General features: G+C 35.5%; 1 protein-coding gene across 2 annotated transcripts in view; it reads right to left on the bottom strand.

The window, feature by feature from the left end:
* Positions 1-5468: 5468 nt before the first annotated feature.
* Positions 5469-21131, bottom strand: part of LOC128865531 (uncharacterized) — a 98072-nt gene continuing 82409 nt past the window's right edge. For both annotated transcript variants that reach the window (XM_054105859.1, XM_054105860.1), the window contains one exon: positions 5469-21102. In XM_054105859.1, the coding sequence (XP_053961834.1) occupies positions 20943-21102 (160 nt within the window). In that variant the 3' untranslated portion in view covers positions 5469-20942. The remainder of the gene's footprint in view (positions 21103-21131) is intronic.

Raw genomic sequence — 21131 nt, 5'->3', positions numbered from 1 at the left:
TTTTGAAAATCCACCCCCTTCCACCCCTATTGGCCATCCCCTCACGTGAAATAGCGTATATTCTAGAACATAATCAAGATGAATGTAAATTTATTTATATTTTTTCGGGGTCGCAAGGTAGCAAGTGGTAGCAGCTGAATCTTGTTTTATTCAGTAACTATTACTTTTTTGAGTAACCTTTAATAGGTTTCAAAGCAGCATATGACGGCGTTGTATAACTATACAGTTTGAAAACTCAAATTTTATAAAAAAAATTGCAAAAAATGTATCTACGTATTGCTGCAGCTAAAAATTTTGTGTCGAGGTATTGATATGTACTAAAGATTTCTCGTATTTTACTAACCTTCCGAAGATGATCTTTCAAATGTGTACAACTTTCACTATTCATCGACAGTAATACGATGCTCAAACGAAGGCCACGTTGCGACTGAAAATACAGAGGATACTTAGGGTACAGGACGTTGCTATGAACGGTTTTCACTACTCAAGGCATTACTGTAGCCAACCCAAAGACAAAAAAAACTCTATCTAGAAACTTTTTTTTTTCGACTTTTGGCCAGCTTTTTGGGAATCGGCCGCACTGTGTATCGTAAGACGCAGAAGCAACGCTTGGAGTGTTTGAGAGAAAGATTCTGCGCAAGATTTTTGCACCTTTACACTTTAGCGACGGCGAGTACCGTAGGCGATGTAACGCTGAGCTGCATGAGCTTTACGACATCATAAACATAGCGCAGCGAATAAAGATCCAGCAACTTCGTTGACTGGGTCATGTCGTCCTGTATCCATTCGAATAAATGCTCCGGCTCTGAAAGTATTCGATGGGGTATCAACTGTTGGTAGCAGAGGAAGCAAAAGGTCTCCTGTGCGTTGAAAAGAACTTGGACTGCATGAAGAAGGACTTGGCTTTATTTGCTGTGTCCAACTGACGCCGGCTGGCACGAGAAAGAAACGACTGGCCCGCTTTGTTAACTTTTGAATAAAAAACAAAAATTATTTTGTGTAATGAAACTTTTTTTTGGGCCTTACACGCTTTATTGCTTGTCTGCTTGCATACTGAAGCTGCCTCATTCAAAAGTGTCAAATACAGGGTGATTAATTTTGCGCCCCCCTTATGTATAAAATCTATAGTTTCGTGGGCATTTGAAAGTTTTTGTAGATAACAAAAAAAACAAATTTTGAATGCACTGTGTAATCGTTGCCATTGATGTCGATTCGTTAATTCGATTTACTCGATGCGCATACCGATCTTTTAATTTTCACTTCAATTTATTTTTTACAGATTTGAATGTTTCAAAGAACTAAATTTTCGGAAACTCTCTTTAATACTTACAAGCCCTCCATGATATTAATATGGGTATCAGACGAAAGAGCTCCTAAGCTCCAGCTCCTAAAAACCATTAGCCGATGGAAGTTGACGTAAAATTGCTGATCTCTTGCATCTCTCCTATTCCAGCACAACATCAAGACGCACATCACAATTTAGAAGAGACTCTCGGCCGAACATCTAACTGGCACAAATTAAACGAATTTTGAGCGTGGAGAGAGAGCATGGAGAGCTGAAATGAAAACTAAAAAACCGCTTTACTTTATTTGCAGGCACTCTATTCTGTCAACTCACAACAAACTACTGCTATATAGGTAGTGGTTGTCGATTGATACACCTAGGCCTGCTGTAGGCCCATTGTGATACCACCAGGGCTGTCCCCTACCCTCACTCTACCATGTCCATTGAACCGACCTGTGGCTTTAATATATCTAACAAGGCGTGTTATTTTTAAATTGGCTACTTCTGCCAAGTTATTCAAGGATCTTTTTCCTAAAATATTGAACCTTTTTCAATCCAGAGCCATGCAACCGTTCTATAGTCTCTTCTTCTTCAATGTCGTTACAGCTTCTGAAATAGTCGTTATAGGGTGATCCCAATCTACTGGCATATCTGTCAATCAGACAATGCCCTGCTAGAACCCCAAGAAGATTTCTCATGCCATTCCTGTTCAGTTTCAACAGTCGGTTTGTGCGGCCCATGTTCCATTCTGGCCACGTCATTCTACTTGTTGCACAGGGGGACTGAGTCCATAGCCTGTTGGCAGCACTGATAGTGTGCTTATCTATAAGCATCTTACAAGTTGCTAAAGGTATAGATATTTTTGCTTTGCCTGGTTGGATCGGTAATGTGGCACCCAATCTCGCTAGTTCATCTGCTTTGCAGTTGCCTGCTATGTCGCTGTGTCCCAGCACCCAGAGCAGGTTTATTGTAAAGTACTGTGATAGTTCTGTGGTGATAGGTGATTGTAATGCTTTCAGGGCTGATTGGCTATCTAAATATATATATATTTATTTCTCTTGTGGTGAGAACACTTTTCTTTAGGGCTAGCAGGCCTTCCTTGATAGCCAGAATTTCAGCTTGAAATACACAACAGTGATCCGGTAGTCGGAATGAAATATTGGCACTCATTTCCTCAGAGTGAAAGACTCCGCCTACTTGTTCATTTACCACTTCTATTGTCCATGACCCATTGTCCCAATCTTCTCCCCTTGGAAAAGCTGTAGTAAAGGATGTATTTTCATGCAGCTCTACTGATTTACAAAAGTCTGTCGTTTGATGTAAGAATAGGTATTTATCTAGTATTCTTGCGTGACCCTTCCTGTTAGTGGCTAGTAGCTGCTTGCTGCCTCAATCGGTAATAAGTGCAGCAGACATTCATCGTTGCCGTGGGCGTAGTCTTTAGTACCCCGCTTATCCAGAGACTAGCACCCCTTTGAATACTTTCTAAGCGTTTTACTGTTGTTCTTTTCTCAAGTGTTGGCCACCAAACTAAGGCACCATATGTCATGATAAGCCTTACCACTGCTTTATATAACCAGAGGACTATTTTTGGGGTTAAGCCCCATTTTGCTTCCACAATTCTATTGCATGTATGGAGTGCTGTGGCTGCTTTTTTTACTCTATCATCAATCGCTTGTTTCCACGAAAATTTCTAGTACTAGTCCTAGGAGCTTGCTTCTTCCCCAATTGGCAGTGTGATTCCCTCAAGGATAGGGGGGTTTAGAACAGATATCCTGTGCTTTCTGGTGAACATGATTACTACTGTTTTGTTGGGGTTTACCCTAAGACCACTCGCTATAGTCCATCGGCTTACATCGTTCAAAGCATTTTGCATTATGTTGCAGAGGGTATCTGGAAATTTACCTCTTATTAATATTGCAACATCATCTGTGTAGGCCACTACGTGTATCCTCCTTTCCTCTAGATTCTTTAACAATTGATTCATTGCCAGTATCCACAGTAGAGGAGAAAGCATACCGTCCTAAGGGGTACTCCTCCTGATAGATCTGCGTATCGTCGAGAGGCCCAACGTCGAAATTACGAACCTGCCTAATAACAACTGTTCTATAAATTGCACGGCTAAGTGACGCTCAAGGTAGATCGAACTGCGATTTAGCAACTTTATCGAAATTCTTTCGATACTGTGACTGTGTGATGTGGAGCAATCGCATACATCCTGAAAATCAAACGCAAAGTTTCCAATTTCCGGATGGAGCATTTTTTTTTTTTTGTTGACATATGTGCTTCAATTTCAGCCAAACTCAATTTCCAATTCTAGCCAGGACCGCAAAGAAGGTCGTTAGTGTGCAAGTGCTGAGTAAATTGGACCTTACGGCTCCAGATATTTGTGAAAAATTCTCAACAAAGGGTTGCATGAAATGTCAAATAGTTTCGATTGATGGCGAGTCGAAGTTCGTGGATTGAGTTACATCCTCTTGACCACGGCAGTCGCATTCTCATCGAAATGCTCGTATGCGATTTGTATCTCTAATCACACATTAAGAGGTCAGATACCTGTAGAATTTCGATTTTTTTTTCTTTCTTCATAAAATGTTAATATAATCCTTTAAGAATATGTCGAAAAATTTGTAGAAGGTAAATTTAAGTATTTCTTATATTATAGATCGCCAACCGTTAGTTATTGACCAATCTCCCCGAAAATTTGCACACATCTTTTTTATGATATTACTTTCTATGTGAATTAAAAGTTTTTGAAAATTTTTCAAAAAAATAATTTTTTCAAAACAAAAATAGTAGGAAAATTCGCCTCCAAAATTCATTTTTTTTGTTTTGAAGCATTTTATTCCGCGAATTTTTTTTTTCATTTTTGTTTAATTCATATCGAAATTAACATTAATAAACAAAACAATGTCTGGTTTTTTGTATTCAGATCACTGACGCCGATGCTACAATGCCCGCCGATTGAGAAGCCCCGCTGCAACCTTCCTGGAAGACTTGAGTGTACATCCGCCATTTTAAATGATTAAAATAAAAAACAAAAATTTGATACTATTTTAATGTATAAACTGTATGCCAATTTTGAAAAAAATATATTTACTTCTTCATTTTAAATAATTTTAATGAAAATCAGGGAAAATATGGCCTTTTACAGGTATCTGTCCCATTCTAATTAGTTCGTGAGTTAGTGTGCTAAGGTGACGATACTTTTGTTATTTTCAAAACAATGGATCAAAAAGAATTTCGTGTTTTAATTTTACACTGCTTCTGGATGCGGGCAGACCTAAAAAAATGCTCGCCGGTAAAGAAGAGGTTATCGCTGCAATTGAGACCTACTTTGAGGCAAAAGATGAATCGTTCTACAAAAGAGGTATTGAAATATTAGAGCGGCGCTGAAATGATTGTGTGGTTCTTGATGGGATTTACTTTGATGAATGAAGTTAATTTTGAACACAAAAAATCGTGTTTCCTCCAGGGACTTTTCAGCCCAGGTGTCATATCAGTAAATTGTGCGAAGAAAAACAAGCAACAAACCCATAATAAAAGACTGCGAAAGAGCAGAAAGAACTAAAGTGCCGACTTGTATGTATTTTCCAAACAGAGGGGTTAATATGATATTCAAAGAAAAATGCTATTTTTTAATATATTATAAATGATCAGATGTTTATTTCATTATAAAGAGGAAGGTATGCCGTTAATAGTGGAAAATAACATCAGGCAAATGACCACCACGACCACGCTTACAGGGCAATATCCTTTTCATAACCATAATTGCCATAACCGAATTGCAAAGTGGCTGCCCTATGTCCTCGATAGCCTCACGAATTCCATCTTTGAGCTCTTGAATCGGCTCTGCGCGGTTGGCGTAGACCTTCTCTTTCACGTGGCCCCAAAAAAAAGTCGCAAGGTGTTAAATCACAAGATCTCGGTGGCCAATTGTGATGACCTTTTCGAGAGATAACACGGCCCGGAAACTTATTCCGTAAAAAATCATTGGTTTCGTTGCTTGTGTGGTACGTAGCGCCGTCTTGTTGAAAATAAACGTTGTCCAGATCAATACCATCCAATTCCGGCCATAAAAAATCGTTAATCATCTCTCGATAGCGCAATCCAATTCAAAATAACACTTGTTATTGGAAAACCCTTTATAATAGACAAATTATTGCTAAATGAAACACTCATCCAATCATAAATAATCAACTCAGTTTGGTTTTTATTACATAACTCTTAATTCAGATCATACAATAAGCATCCAACAAATCCATATACCCAATTCACTTGTGCTTTTATTTGTTTTAAATTTTGTTTTCAGATCTTATCTTATTTACGTTTATTAACTTGATTCCACACTCTTAATTGGCCACTTATTTTACAAAATTCGCCTTTGCTGAGTCTGATACAGTAATCCGTCATTAAATCAAACCATTCTAGACTTACAATTATTACATATTAATTGGTTTATTAAGTATGTTTGTATGTATGTAGAATGTAACAACACTTAATTTAATTTATTTTTATACAATACAACAATAATAACATAATTATTGATTTATATACTTTGATATATTTTACCAAATTCATTCAATTTCTTCAAAAAAGATAAGATTACATAAATTTGAATCAATTAATTCACGTTACGGTACACGAAATCAATCACGAAATAGATACACATCTAAAATATCAAACAACACTCTCGTACATATATACTTGTATATGTATGTATGTACACGTATGTAAATATGTATGTTCTATGTAAGTACGAGTACATCGGTTCAATCGTCGTTTTGCAGCTAAGCATATGAAAACCTATATTTATGCACACTATACATATGCACACATTTTTCTATGCATGTATGTATGTATGTTTGCATGTACTATGTATTATGCACTTAGTGGAGCATCAGTGATTGAATTATGATTTGACAGTTTCACATTTCTATATAGTAAATATTTGTATTGAAAATTTGGAAGCACAGACAGCAGTTTTCAAGGAGTATGAATCTGAGGATGTGTAGGTGTGTACTTCTAGTAAGTACTGTACGGAAACCGAAAAGCGCAAAAATAGGATGCCAGTTTCATATAAAAAGAGAAAAGAGAAAATTGAGAATCGAAAATAAATTTTAGAAGAAGTAATTCCAGCTTAAAGCTAGCCTCAGCAGATATTTAGATGCTTACTTATGGGGTTAGGGGTAGTCAGAATTTTCACAAAATTGGATTTTTTTGTTTTACATTTTCTTAAAAATATTGTGTGAAAATTTGAAGTGAATCCGACATATACTTTTCGAGTTATTCCACAATTAACAAAGGGCGCTCGGGCGCTCGATAAATCGATAGCAAAACTTTAAATGCGTTCTTCTCAAAACTATGTTTTTTGAACTGGTGATCACCGTAACTTAAAAACCGCTTAATAGATTTCAAAAAATAGATAGATTTGAAAAACATATATTAAAAAACTCGTGCTTGATCGAAGGATTTTTTTCTTCAAATATTTCGATTTTTTCTAAACATTTAATTCTCGGTTTTTTTCTCGAAAATCTGAAAAATTTTTTCTGAGGTCGCCATATTGTTAAGTGTGAGAACAAAGCTCCGATCAGTTACAAGATAATCTATTAATAAAACTAATTTCTCTTGTACGATTGATTTTAGATGAATCTCCAAGGACTTGTGATTATCACCGGAAGGGACTACTAGAGAAACGACCTCCACACAAACAGCGATAACTTTTACAATTATTAATTTTTTTTTTTTGATATTTTGCTAAAGTCAAGTCGAAACATGTTGTTCTAATGCTATGTTTTTATTTTTGTAAAATAAAACAATTGACTAGCAAAAAAAATTATTGAAAATCATCATTTTTTCGGGCCTCTAACTACCCCCAACCCTTTATAGCACACACAGCCCTAAATAACTACAACACATGGGCTTATTGATAAGTTTTGACAATTCATTTATTCCTTATTTAATTTTAATAGTTTTTTATGAAAATATAGTTAATCTCCTACAAAAGCCATATAAACCACACTTCACACTTTTTGCAAATTAAAACAAAATCCAGCAAAAATTCACATTTGCACATTTTTTAAATAAAAATTTCAAGAAAAAATGTCAGTATGCAGTTTTATAACCCACTGAATTTCGGTGCAAAAAGTGCAAACTTCGAATAGCGCAAAAATCTCGTTGATTTATGAGAATATTTTTTCCTTACGGTGTTGGGTGTTTGCTTCCATATAAAAAAAATCGCGCAATCTTTATCCAAATAAGCAGAAGAATCTTTATATGGAGAAAAGCACAGCATCACCAGAAAAAAATTATTCAAAATCAATGCGATTTTTCAGCTACTTGAAACTTGCACTTTGTTAGACCAAAATTTAGTGCGTTATAAAACTGCATACTCAGAATTTTTATTAAAATTCTTATTTAAAAAATGTGAACTTTTGTTTAGAATTTGTTATTTTTTTTTTATTTGCACAGAGTTTAAAACTTGGATTTATATAGTTTTTATAGGAAAATAAAATAAAAAAAAATTTCAAAAAAAAGTATTAGATTCAAACGAGAAGCAAATAAACTGTCAAAAACTGTTAGTTCCGGGCTTTTTCAGCCCATGTGTCATACTGAGGTAATTTTATAACAGGCAAAGTAGAAAATATAGCACAGAAGATACGTTGCCATGTGATTTCGCAGCTTTTAATGTAAGAACAAAATTTAAGAGAATTTAGTATAAAATTCATACAAATACGAGTATGCACGAGTAGCTTCAAGAGCGCTTTTAAACATTTATTTCACATTATAATTTGTATGCATTACGATTTTATTGTTAAAAGTTGCAATTATGCGATATAGGTATTACTTTTTTTTAATATTTTTTTTTATGTTTTTTTTTTCTTTCAAAGTCATTGCGCGTTTTGGCATTTTCATGTACAAATTTGCTTTTGGTTTTTTGATTAGAAAAAGTCTTGAAAGTCTCATTCAAATCATGATGTTAACACCTTTTTTGTTTGTAATAAAAGACAAAGTCGTATCTTTTTTTTTAGGTTGGCGTACCTATAGCGGCAGCGATTAAAAAATTTTCAAGAATTATTAAAAAACGAACTTTTATGGTACATAGCGCCTGTTTAATGGTATACAGAGGTATTTCAATTAAAATTTTTTGTTCAAAAAAATAAATAAATTTGTAATATATTATACATTTTTAAAAGTTTAATTTAACTGCTAATTATGAAAAAAATCGAAATATTCATAACAATCTGGCAGACAGAGCGGAACACCAACAACAGCGTCAGCCAAGCGATACAGCGAAGAATAACTCTTGCCAACAAGTGCTACTTGAGGATCGGTAGACAATTGAAAAGCAGAGCTCTCGCTCGACACACGAGCAAAACACCCTATCAATCACTCAACCTCCCGGTCCTAATGTATAGCGCTGAGTCGTGGACATTGACGAACACTGATGGGTGATTATTACGAGTAGCAGCTTTCGAGAGAAAAATTCTTCGGAAGATCAAGGGTCAGTGTTCAATTTGTGTGAATGATGCATATTGATAAAAGATGAGACCACGAGCTGTATGAGCTGTACGCCGACATCGATGTAGTGAAGCGTCCTCATCTGCGAAGAACGTCCTCATCTGCGTTGGAAAGACCAAGTCGACGACAACCTGACCACCCTTGGTGTTTCTAACTGGCGTCAACAAGCGCAATGCAGATGCGATTGACCCAATATTTTGGTAGCGGCCAATAACGACCATCGCTTGGCGACAGCGGATACTTTTTAAGCTTAAATTGTTTCATATATGTTTTAATATAATTTATTCAAAGTTAAATTTCTTTATTATTAAAAATGCATACAGCTTCGTATAATAGTTTCAAACGGCGTGTTTCTAAATGCAGTGAAACCTCTGAAAAGTGCAAGAACCAGTGAAAGTGCAGGAACTGCGCTGGTGGAACACGTGAATTCGATCACTTTGCTTGCATCAGTTTGGCGTCGTGTGTTTATAAAAATAAGGTTACAAAGACTAACTAAAAAACTAAAACTATATCTAGCATTTTCGCCATATTGAATATTATGTAAGATTGAGCATAATCTCTTAGTTTAATTTATGGTAAAATCTTAAGGCATAAAAAAAAAACAAAAATATTAAAAAAAAAAATTTAAATATTAAAAATAAATATTTTAATTTAAAAAAAAATTCTTAAAATTCCCCACGTTGAATATTCCATAAGATTGTGCATAATCTTAGCAGCAGCTTATTTTAATTTATGGTAAAATCTGACGTAAAAAAAATTGAAATATTAAAAAATTTTTTTTTTTTAATTTTAAATTTAAAAAAAAAATGTTAAATATTCAAACAAATTTTATTAAAACTCGCCATAAAGAATATTCTATAAGATTGAGTATAATCTCTTAGTTTAAGTTATGGTAAAATCTTAAGACAAAAAAAAATAAAAATTAAAAAAAAAAAATTTTCAATTTTAAACATTAAAAAAAATTGAATATTCTATCAGATTGTGCATAATCTCAGCAGTCGGTTAATTTAATTTATGGTAAAATCTTAAAAAAATAAAAATAATTAAAAAAATTAAAAAAAATTAAAAAAACTGTAAATATTAAAAATAAAAATTTTAATTAAAAAATTTATTGAATTTATTAAAATTCCCCACATTGAATATTCTATAAGCTTCAGCATAATCTCAGCAGCCGTTTATTTTAATTAATGGCAAAATCTTAAAAAAAAAAATTTAAAAAAAAATTTAAAAAAAAATTAAAAATTAAAATTTTTTTTTTTCAAAATTAAAAAATAAATATAAAAATTCGCCATATAGAATATTCTATAAGATTGTGCATAATCTCAGCAGTCGCTTATTTTAATTAATGGCAAAATTTTAAAAATAAAAATTTAAAAAAAATTTTTTAAATTAAAAAATGATTTTAACTAAAAAGCAAAACTGTGCTAATTCGCCATATTGAATGTTCTATAAGTTTAGGAATAATCTCAGCAGCCGCTTATTTCAATTTATGGAAAAATCATTAAAATATAAAAAAATTCAAAAAATAAAAAATAAAATATTTTAATTAAAAGAAATTTCAAATATTAAAAAATATGTAATTCAAAAAAAAATTGTATTAAAATTCTGAGCCACTTCTCTACATAATTAAACGCGCGATGTGTACCTGTTTATTTATGTATTTACATATATGTTTAGTAAATTTTGAACTTTTTCAACATTTTTTTGTTTTTTTTTTCGTCATTTTTCTTATTTTCTGCGGCTTTGTTTTTCATTTTATTTGTATATTTTTATTGAACAAAATTCATTGGTAAAAGATTCATTCAAAAATTTGTCTTTAAAAATTTAACAGGTTTATTTATTCATAATTTATTAATTGTTGATTTTTAAGTTGCCTATTTAAATTTTTAGCTGCAATCGTTTTTTGTTTGTTTTTTTGACATTTATTTAAAAATCTGTCGGTATTTTGTTTAGATTTTCTCATTTAGCAAATTTTAAATGTTAACCAACTTTAAAACGCAAATTTTATTTTTGCTTGTTTTCTTTTTGAATCTTTGCTCTGTATCTTATTTGTATGTAGTTTGGGATATGCTGATATGCACACGAACACACACAAACACACGGCTGCAAAAAATTCAGATACTTTGGTTAGTGAAGCAGAACAAATGTGCCGAATTTTAAGAAAAATATTTATTAAAGCACAAATCGATGACAGCAAAATAACGGTCTAGTGCACATACATACGTACATGCATATGTATTTTGTATAGTAGCAGAGACTTGTAAAATGTGGCTCCAGAAGTTTGTTAAATCCTTGAAGATCAATTAACACACAAAGGTACATACATAGGTGGGTAGGTAAGTGGAAATGGCAGTCGATCTCTAAACCAATTCACTTAGAATTAGCACAATTGCAGGGTGGCGCAAAATTAATCATCCAAGTTGGTTTTTGAATAACTTTTTTACTAAATAAAAGAAAAAATTTGGTGTAATGGAACTCTTTATTTTTAGCTTTACGCGCTCCATTGCGTGCTGTCTAGTTCACAAGTGTCAACTGTGATAGACTTATAACGCCATTTGCAAAAATTTTAAGTCTTTCGATAGGGTGATTAATTTTGCGCCACTTTGTCCCAACACTATTTCCTTTTTAAAAATATCTTGCTTTGTTTCTTCTTTTCTGCTAGAATTCTGCTATCGATTTTGATAACTTCATTTCCGAGTTGGCGGCCACACCGAAGTCTCCTTCCTTACTCGAAGTCGCGCCACTTGTGTAACTGTTTAAAGATGCGATAATTGAAAGATAATTAAAAAAACATTTATGTGTGATGCCTTATCTTGAAATGCACGCATCTGTGTTTCAAGCGGAGATATAAGTTACTCAAGAAGCGATGAACTTTGTTGTGGAAATCAGATGGAGAGGCAGATCTATATGTATATGCAGCGACCGCCAAGCTGCGCACATGGCCTTATACAGCCCCCCAACCACTTCAAGGGTAGTTGAGTCCTGTATATTCAGGCTGAACTATCTCGGTCAACACAATAGCCTGATGCTAACATGGGTCCTGGGACACGTGGGTATCGCGGGTAACGAGATCTCTGACTCTTTAGCCAGAATGGGCTCTGAGGCCAACTTTTTTGGCCCAGAGCCCGTTTTGCCACTCCCTTCCGCGGCCATCAAAGCCACGGTTAGCAAATGGGTTACTACAACCCACAGGCAAGCTTGGCAGGCTGAGAGAGGTTGCAGATGGACTAGACTGATGTTACCTGTCATGTCCGACCGACTGTCGCAGTTCCTCCTGTCACTAAGCAGAGGGGACTGTAGACAACTGGTTGGACTGATGACGAGCCCTTTCTATGGGCAAAGCACATGGAAAACTCTGCACTCTGCACTCTACCCAGCATGTGGAGAGGAGGATGAGACGGCGGACCACTTTCTATGCGTCTGCCCCGCTTTCACTCGAATCAGGCTTGATGTGTTGGCACTGATGTGTTAAAAAGCGACCACCTTGACTACTTGGCGCCACAAAATCTACTCAGATCGAGTAGAATAGATTTAAAGAAAATTGAAAAGGGAACCCGAGTGCTGTACAATGAACTTAATTGTGTCTGAGTGCTGTACTTGCTAGTCTGTCCCAACAAAAACAAAAAAAAAACAAAGATGCCTTGTCGAACACTCACCTCATTTATAGTGGCAGAACGGTATTTTTTCATTACAATTAAACTTTTGACTTCAAACAGGTCACTCTTGGTTTCTTCTTATGAAATTATTGTATCGGAATTTTTGCTTTTTAATACATTTACGAGTAGTATTAGTACAGTGTGTGTATCTGCACAATATCTGCTCACTATTAATGTCATTAATTGAAAAATATGAAATAGAAACATAAATAAATGTTGTGTTTACCTTTAAAACAAGAATGTATTTGAATTTTTCCCCAAGAACTTTTTTCAGAACTCCGTACCAATCACACGCCACCAGATGATATTTCAGTTTGTGTTGCTGCTTTATAAGTAGTTCGTGTATCGGTTATTATGCATGGTCCCACTAAGTATACTTGTTTTGATCTCCAGTACCTGATATTTCAACAAGATATTGAAATAAAAATAGTCATTATTTCTTCATCGTCTTCTCAATTCCAGTTATCCCCGGTCGGACATAGGGCCACACTTACACACAAAATCTAAGTCATCAGGCCATGTCTTTTAGGTTAGATAAAGACAAATGGCTGCCCAGGCGAAGGGCCCTCTTGGACGAAGAATCAAATTCACAAGAAAAACAGAGAGCGGGAAACAAGAGGCAAAAGAAAGAAGGAGCTTTGGATTCTAGAATGACGGCCAAACGGCGTCTAATTACATTTGCGTATCGTATACTGGCTTTACACGGCAATTGTCAGACCAATCCTAACATACGGCATATTAGTATGGTGGCCGGCTCTAGATAAATTGTACATTAAAAGAACCATGGCACACGTACAAAGAATGGCAGTCTTTGCATCTGCGGGGTCCTCAGAACCACACCCACAGATGCACTAAATATTATGCTTAACATTTTACCAATAGAGCAATACAGTAAGCAAACAGCTGCCAAAGCAACTCTTATACTAAGAGAAATCGGCCTACTCAGAACGAACCAAAGAGGACACTCCTCAATTTTAGAACAATTCCCCTGCATTCCCAGCACAACGTGTTTCTGTAAGACCAAGGACATCAATTTTAATAAATCCTTTGTCACAGTATTTCCGGGCTTATTGTTATGAAAAATGACTTAAACATCTACACAGATGGCTCAAAAATGGACAACAAAGTAGGTGGAGGGGTCTACTCCGATAAACTCGGAGTATGTCAATCATTTCGCTTACCTGATCATTGCAGTGTATTTCAGGTGGAAGTCACTGCCATAAAAGAGGGACTTACAGAAATAAAAACGAGAGCATTATCCACAAATGAAGTATTCATTTACTCGGACAGTCAAGCAGCAATAAAAGCGCTTGAATCAAAAACGCACTCGTCAAAAACAGTTCTAGAATGTTTTAAACTACTAAATGACGTATCTAAGTGCTACAAGGTGCACCTTATCTGGGTACCAGGCCACAGGAATATTGCAGGAAACTGTAAGGCGGAACTGGTCATTGTTTAATAGGCAGCCACGCTAGAAGGTTAGGACTCACGCAGTTCGATTTCGGTAGAAGCTGTTTTAATACAGAGGAAGAGGAAACAGTCAGACACCTTTTATGTGAGTGTGAAAGCCTAGCTATGAGAAGGCTGCGCACTCTTGATACAGCATTTCTAACCGATGTAGCGAACATAGCCCATCTAAAACTAACGAAGCTCAGCTCGGCTGATGGTTTGAAAAGGAATACGTAGAGTAAGGATAAGCTCCAGTGGTATCACAATGGACCTGCGAAAGGTCTAAGTGTGTCTCTATGACAACCACCCTACCTACCTACCTACCTACCTACCTACATTTGCGTTAACCGCTTCAAGCTACAGTCGGTTCGACCCGGATTTATGTTCTACCAAGATCTGTCGGCCGCTGTAGCCGAATGAATTGATGCGTGACTACCATTCGGAATTCAGATTTATTTATAAAAATGCGTGTTCTGTTAAGAAAGTTTATCGCGCGCTTCTTCCATTTTATGGTCAGTTTAATCGATCCACTGAGGCGGCTATTCGAGCTATTGTGACTAAATTTAGAACCAAATTTACATTATTGGACATCAAACCACCAACACGCTTACGTAGAGTGCGAACTGCAGAAAATATCGCAGCTGTATCGGCCAGTGTTAATGATGACCATCGACGATCGATTCGACGCCGTTCGCAGCAATTGGGCCTCTGTTACTCAATAGCGTGGAAAATTTTGCGAAAGGATTTAGGTGAAGCCTTTCAAAATACAGTTGGTGCAAGAATTGAAGTCGAATGACCTACCGCAACGCAGCATTTTTGGTGAATGGGCTCTTGAAAAGTTGGCCGAAGATCCACTTTTTCATCGAAAAATTGTGTTCAGCGGCGAAGCTCATTTTTGGATCAATGGGTACGTAAATAAGCAGAATTGTCGATTTTGGAGTGAAGATGAGCCAGAAGAATTGCAAGAGCTACCAATGTATCCAGAAAAGGTCACAGTTTGGTGCGGTTTATGGGCTGGAGGTATCATTGGATAGTACTTCTTCAAAGATGCTGCGAATCGTAACGTAACTGTGAGTGGTAAGCGTTACCGTGAATTGATATCCAACTTTTTTTTGCCCAAAATGCATGAGCTTGACTTGCATGACATGTGGTTTCAGCAAGACGGTGCCATATGCCACACATCACCATTTGAAGCACAGTCGTGGCGACATTTGCATGAAATAATCTTCAAACCTTAAATTATATGGACTGTACTATCGATTTAAATAAAAATGTCATACATTTTTCCGAATTTTACGTGTGTTTTTTGAAAAACTTTCCTATAGCTCTTAAAAAATCACAAAAAATCATAAGAAACAGATGTGCTTGCAATATTTTTTGAACGGAGTGTATAGAGAAAAGTAGGGGAAGTATATCAGTGCCATATTAAACCTATTCACACCTTGCGCCCCTTGGTGTATGAAATATTTGGGACTTTCTCCTGCTCACTCCGATAGATGTTCATATGCATGCATGTATGTATGTATACGCGAGTACAAGTGCGTTTGTCAACCATTGCCATCTATATACTGCTGAAGTTAAGGCCTAACTGTGCATACTTTGCCGCGCATAAGATGACCCGCCACATAATAAATCTCTTTAACGACTTATAGTATGCAAGCAATCGTTTAGCCGACGCAGTGCGAAGTATATATTAGAAGAAGTCTGTTGAATTTTGGTTTCTCGTCAAAGCTCTGCTTGTCCCTGCTGGGTATGCATATCTTTTCGCCGTTAAAAAATGTATGATATAAAACTACCATTGCGTGCATGCATGTGTTTGTGTGCATATACAACAAAAGTATCCCGTTGGCACTAAATTGTCTCAACTCCAGTTTTGATATTAGGACTTTCGGGACTTTATAAGCCTTTAGCCGCCTTTTTCAAGCATTATTGTTGTTAGTTTATGTATGTATGTTTGTATGTAACAGTTAAAATTACAGTACATTTCATTTGGTTTAATATTGAATGTCACATATGTTTGTAAATATATATTTTTGCATTGCTTTTGAACAAATCGGTTGCATAGATGTATGTATGTAAGTATGTACGTAGGTATGCATATATAAAAATTTAAGTAATGTTCGCCATATCCGATGGTGAGCAAAATCACTTTCGCCGGTATATGTATTTATTTGTTGATTGGCTGCCAGTATTGCCAACTACAGCCCATTTTTATTTTACTTTACATAAATTTGACTCCTTTAGTGAGTTTTTAAATTGTTCAGGCGCGTCGTCTATTGCATTAGGTCTGTTCATGAAGTGCTTTTTGGTGTTCATGTATCTAGAAAACTTGCAAGTTAGGGGAAAAGTGAGAGAGCAAAATGTCATTTAATTTTGAGGGGAAGTTGCCAGTTTCTCCTGCATACATTTTTACTTGTAAGAATTTGCAAGTGAGAAGAACAGCTGATCGCAAAGTGAAAATAAACACGAATTTAAATTTGCGAATCGAGTCAAAGTTCTAAATTTAAATAAAAATGGTGATTAAAATGGTGAATTCAAGTAAATATATTTTAGATTAAATTTATAAAGTTTATTTGAAGTCAAATTAAATAGGAATCAGCCAATGATATAGAGGTAGGTACTTCTGAACCACAGTCTCCAGTCGCCGTTGCTGCGGTTTCCGAAATACAAATCGAAAGCAATGAAGGTATCTTTTGTGTTTTAAGCTTGCACTTCTTATGGTGCCCATACTCACCAACGTAAACGTACGCCCGTATCAGCGTACCATGTAAATGAATTCTCACCACCGTTCCGTTCCGTAGTATCGTAGATCGTTGCTTCATCGTGACAGCTGATACGGCGTACGTTTACGTTGGTTTAGTTATTAACTAATTTGGCAATATATGCGCATACACCTAATTCTCTGTTTACACGAATCGCTTTGTTTTAACACGATTTTCAACATTTTATGAATTTTTCTTTGTTTGCGATTTTTCGATGCTTGCACTAAGTGTTTAAATTAGTTTCAGGAAAAGTCTCTGGGAGTCGCCGTTTAATAATTTCTTACTTATATTTAATTAATTACAATGTGTAAGCACGAAATAAATTCTTAAGTGAACTCTAAAAAGAATTTTTTAATATTGTTTTCACCTACTTCTCTTTTTACACGGATTTTTTGCGAACGTATCTATCGTGTAATAACAGAATTAGGTGTATACCTATACATACCTATGTACATGCATACACCGAAGTAAGGAAAACGTGCTTCAGGAGGCCATAATGGATGAATTCTTTAAAGGATGGACTCAGCCGCTGGCATTTTGTGGGGTTTACTTCAGGCCGGGTCTACTACTTGTGGACTGCAAGGACGAGAAGACCGTGGAGTGGTTAGCAGGCGTGGCACCCAAGCTCGCGCCGTGGAAGGGTCCGCCGCTCGACACGAAAGGAGGGGACGATATACCCCCCCCCCCCCCCCCCTAATGTTACAGTATACCTGCCGAGGGGCGCAGACAGAAAGCTGTGATTGCCGCAACAATACAGCTGCTAATGGAATCTTCATCTGACCGCGATGTTGAAGTGGAACAAAATATTGTGGACAAAATAAAACCATGTAATGCTAAACTCAATAATTTGCATTTTACTCGATTTTTTTTTTTTTAATTTGTTACGAGGCAGCAAGAAGAACTCCCATTTTTTGTCAATAAAGGGGCAAGACAAGGTTGTCTGTTAAGTCCGATCTTGTTTTCCTTGTACTTAAATAAATGACTAAAACGGGAACTTCTAACGGGTGGAATAAAATTGTGACTAACCGCCGCATTAAGCTTCGAGTGTACGCTGAGGACGTAGTGCTTCTTGCCAAGTCTCCGGCCGACCTACAGGCTTAAAGTTATTTTGTCTAAGCAAAAATGCTCCGTGGTGTTTAGGGAGTGCACAAGAATCCCTGCTTCATACAGTTCGAAGTTTAGCGATGAAAATATAATGACTTTCAAAGAATACCTGTATAAATAGCTTAGCGTACTGATTAACTACAAACTGTCTTACACCAAGCATTTGGATTCAAAGCGTGCCGACTCTCAAGTAGTAATAAATGCTGCATGGCTAAAATACATGAATAACGCTCAGATTTCCATTTCTAAAAAACCAAGCATCTTTGGTACGTCCTTAAGGTCGATTATGATTTATGGTGCACAGCTGTGGGGTGTAGAAAAATTTGAGCCAGTAGAGAGACTTTTGGACTTTTGTTTTTCTTTATAAAAAATGTGATACTTTTGCCCGCAAACACGCCAAATAACATGAACAACATTGAAACCAATCTGCTTCCGCAATATTTGCATATTCTTAGAGCTCACATGTATTATGTTTCGCACTGTTTTTCTCTGCCAAATGACAGATTTCCGCATATCCTTGCTAAAGAGACTGTGCGCCTTGGTGTACATTGGGTTAAAAAATGGCAAGACTTATCGCAAACTTTGAATATGGAACCTCTAATATATATTTTCATTCTAGGATTAGGTTTTGAGTAAGTAATGTTGAAATAAATAAACATGCCACAACAACAACGAGGTAGCTCAACTGAAAAAAAATGTATTTTTGTGATTTTTTCTCGAGAAAAAACGAATGAACTGTTCGTTAATCTTGCAAATTTTACTGTTTTTACGTTCATGCAAGGCAAATTTCTTTAAGGTGGTATCAGTAAATCAGCTGATTTGTTTTTTTTTTGTTTTTTTTTTTATTCTCCCGCCGTGTCTAAATGGCTCTCAGCACAGAATGAAGCAAGGCGAATTCATTCTTTGTTTTTTTTTTACTTTGCCAATGCTTAACCGTGACATTCAAACGCACAAAAAACATTGTTGTTGGTCAAGCGCCACCACTTAATGAATGCGCCTTGCGTTCGTGTACATTTTTTTTGATCAGAGAAAACTCTTTGAGTGTGAATTCTCGGAAATTAAGTAACTGGCAAGTTACTGGATATTTTTTACATGAACAAACCTATTAACTCATTTCGCCTTGCGTTGTTTTGCTTTGCGTGTTTTTAGTTTTTTTGTTTTGCTTTTTTTATGCAGGCTGCGCTCAATCTCAACTCACTTTGGCCAGAGAATGTTAATGGATTAACAGAGAATGTTAATGAATTAACAGATAATGTTAATGGATTAACATTAATGTATTAACATTCTCTCTGCTTTGGCTATACATATAGCTATGTGTGTATGTATGAATGTGTTTATGTTTGTATGTGTGTATGTATGCATGTTGAACATAACGCTTTTCCAAATTTACATACTTAAATATAGAAGATTTTGTGTTTTTTTCGTATTTTATAATTTTATTTTATTTTGAAAATTTTAATTTCACTTGAATTTTCTTTGTCTTGCTTTAATTTCATTTAATTTACATATTTTAAACAATTACAAATACAATTTATTTATGATTAGTTCCTTTTAGTTTATTGTAAATAGTGCTTAAATAGTAGATTTATTTAATTATTGTTCAATCGGTTCAAAAATATTTGCGGGATTTATCAGTTGTACCCCGTTAATATGATTTTAGGTAAGTTTGTATGCTTGCATGTATTTTTTTGTTTTTGTTGTTTTTTGTTTTCAATTATGTATACATATGTATATAATTATATATGTAGGTATTTAGTTTACACATTCTGCTATAATTCTTACGACGCTTAAAATACAAAAGGATTTTTCTTTTTGTTCTATTTTTTGTTTGTTTGTTTCTTAATTTTTTTTTTTTTGTTGTTTTTTTTCTTAAATAAAGAAAATAGTTATGTCAAACAACTGCCAGAAGCTACTTGTTAATGTTGATTTGTCTAAATATGTATGTATGGATGTGTGCACATACATATGCATACTTTTATTTAGGATTTCTATGCATTTATTTATATTATCTACTTTAGTTTCGCAATGTACTGCGTTATTACATATATTCATTTTGTTTGTATGTATGGATTAGTATAGCAAAGGAAACACATTTTGGCACATTATTCAGTTTCAGTTTCATACTTTTGTTTTTGTTGTTGTTTTTGTTTCTGCTTGTTTGCATGTTTCATTTGCCGAATATTGTGTGTGTGTGTGTGTGTGTGTGTGTGTGTGTGTGTGTGTGTGTGTGTGTGTGTGTGTGTGTGTGTGTGTGTGTGCGTGTGTGTGTGTGTGTATGCACACATACTGCGTGGGCACACATTGTACATATGTATGCATGTATGTATGTGTGTGTACATAAGTCTATGCGTACTTTCTAAGTAGTTTGATAAAAAATTATGTGCTGAAATTCGCTATATAAATTTAATTATATGTGTGTGTGTGTAATATCTATGTATGTATGTATGTATACACGCATGTATAGTAGATAATTATGTATAATTTAATATGTATAGGAATTTTGCACTTAACAATATTTGTAAGTATGTTTCTATGCATGTATTGTAGTTACATATGTATGTATGTATGTATGTAAATATAAGTTTAAAAGGGTCCAAAGAAATATTACAATTGCAAACTAACATTTACATCGTATACACAGGCGTACACACAATTTCAATTTTGTATTGTTTTTGTTTCACTTAACAATTAAAAGAGTTTTTTGCATAATCGCTTTTCGAATTTATTATCGTTTGGTGGCAACACAGCGAAAGTGCCGCCCCCCTCTAATGATGTGCATGTTTGTGTGTATGTAGGTGTGTTTGCATGCTCTTGCGGCAATAATAATAATCTCAGTAATCTCTATTTAAGCCCAACTCACTTTCACAACGCAGCATTCAAAGAATTTTCGAGATTTTCTCGCTCCTCTGTAGTTTTCGAGTTTTCTTTTTTTTTTTTGTATGTGTGTGTGTGTTTTGGTTTAGCTTATATGGTAGCCGTTCGGTAGCTGCGAAGCAGGAAATATCTCTTCACGTTCTCTCGTTGCATTTGCATTTAGATGCTCGTGCTCGTGTGTCGATTAATTCCACGCTTGCGCCGGTATCCGCCCGGACTACGCTGCCACCACTAGTTGTTGTTTTTCCACCGTGAAAGCAATTCCTTCCAACGGTTCTTGCGGCGCCTACTTCAAATTTGCCATATCAGCAAGTGATTGGTGCTATCCTCACGGCCGGCAATTTCGCTTAGCGAATTCGCACCCGAATTTCGGAAATCTTCGTAGCCATCACCGCCGGATATTACCAAAATTGTGCTGGATTCCGCTTTTGGCTTCGCATGTTTAGCAGTGCTGCGCATGTGAAAGTGTAAAGAGGCCCG

This window comes from Anastrepha ludens, chromosome 2 (assembly GCF_028408465.1).
Source record: "Anastrepha ludens isolate Willacy chromosome 2, idAnaLude1.1, whole genome shotgun sequence".
Classification (NCBI taxonomy): Eukaryota; Metazoa; Arthropoda; class Insecta; order Diptera; family Tephritidae; genus Anastrepha; species Anastrepha ludens.
This window is presented reverse-complemented; position numbering and strand designations above follow the sequence as displayed.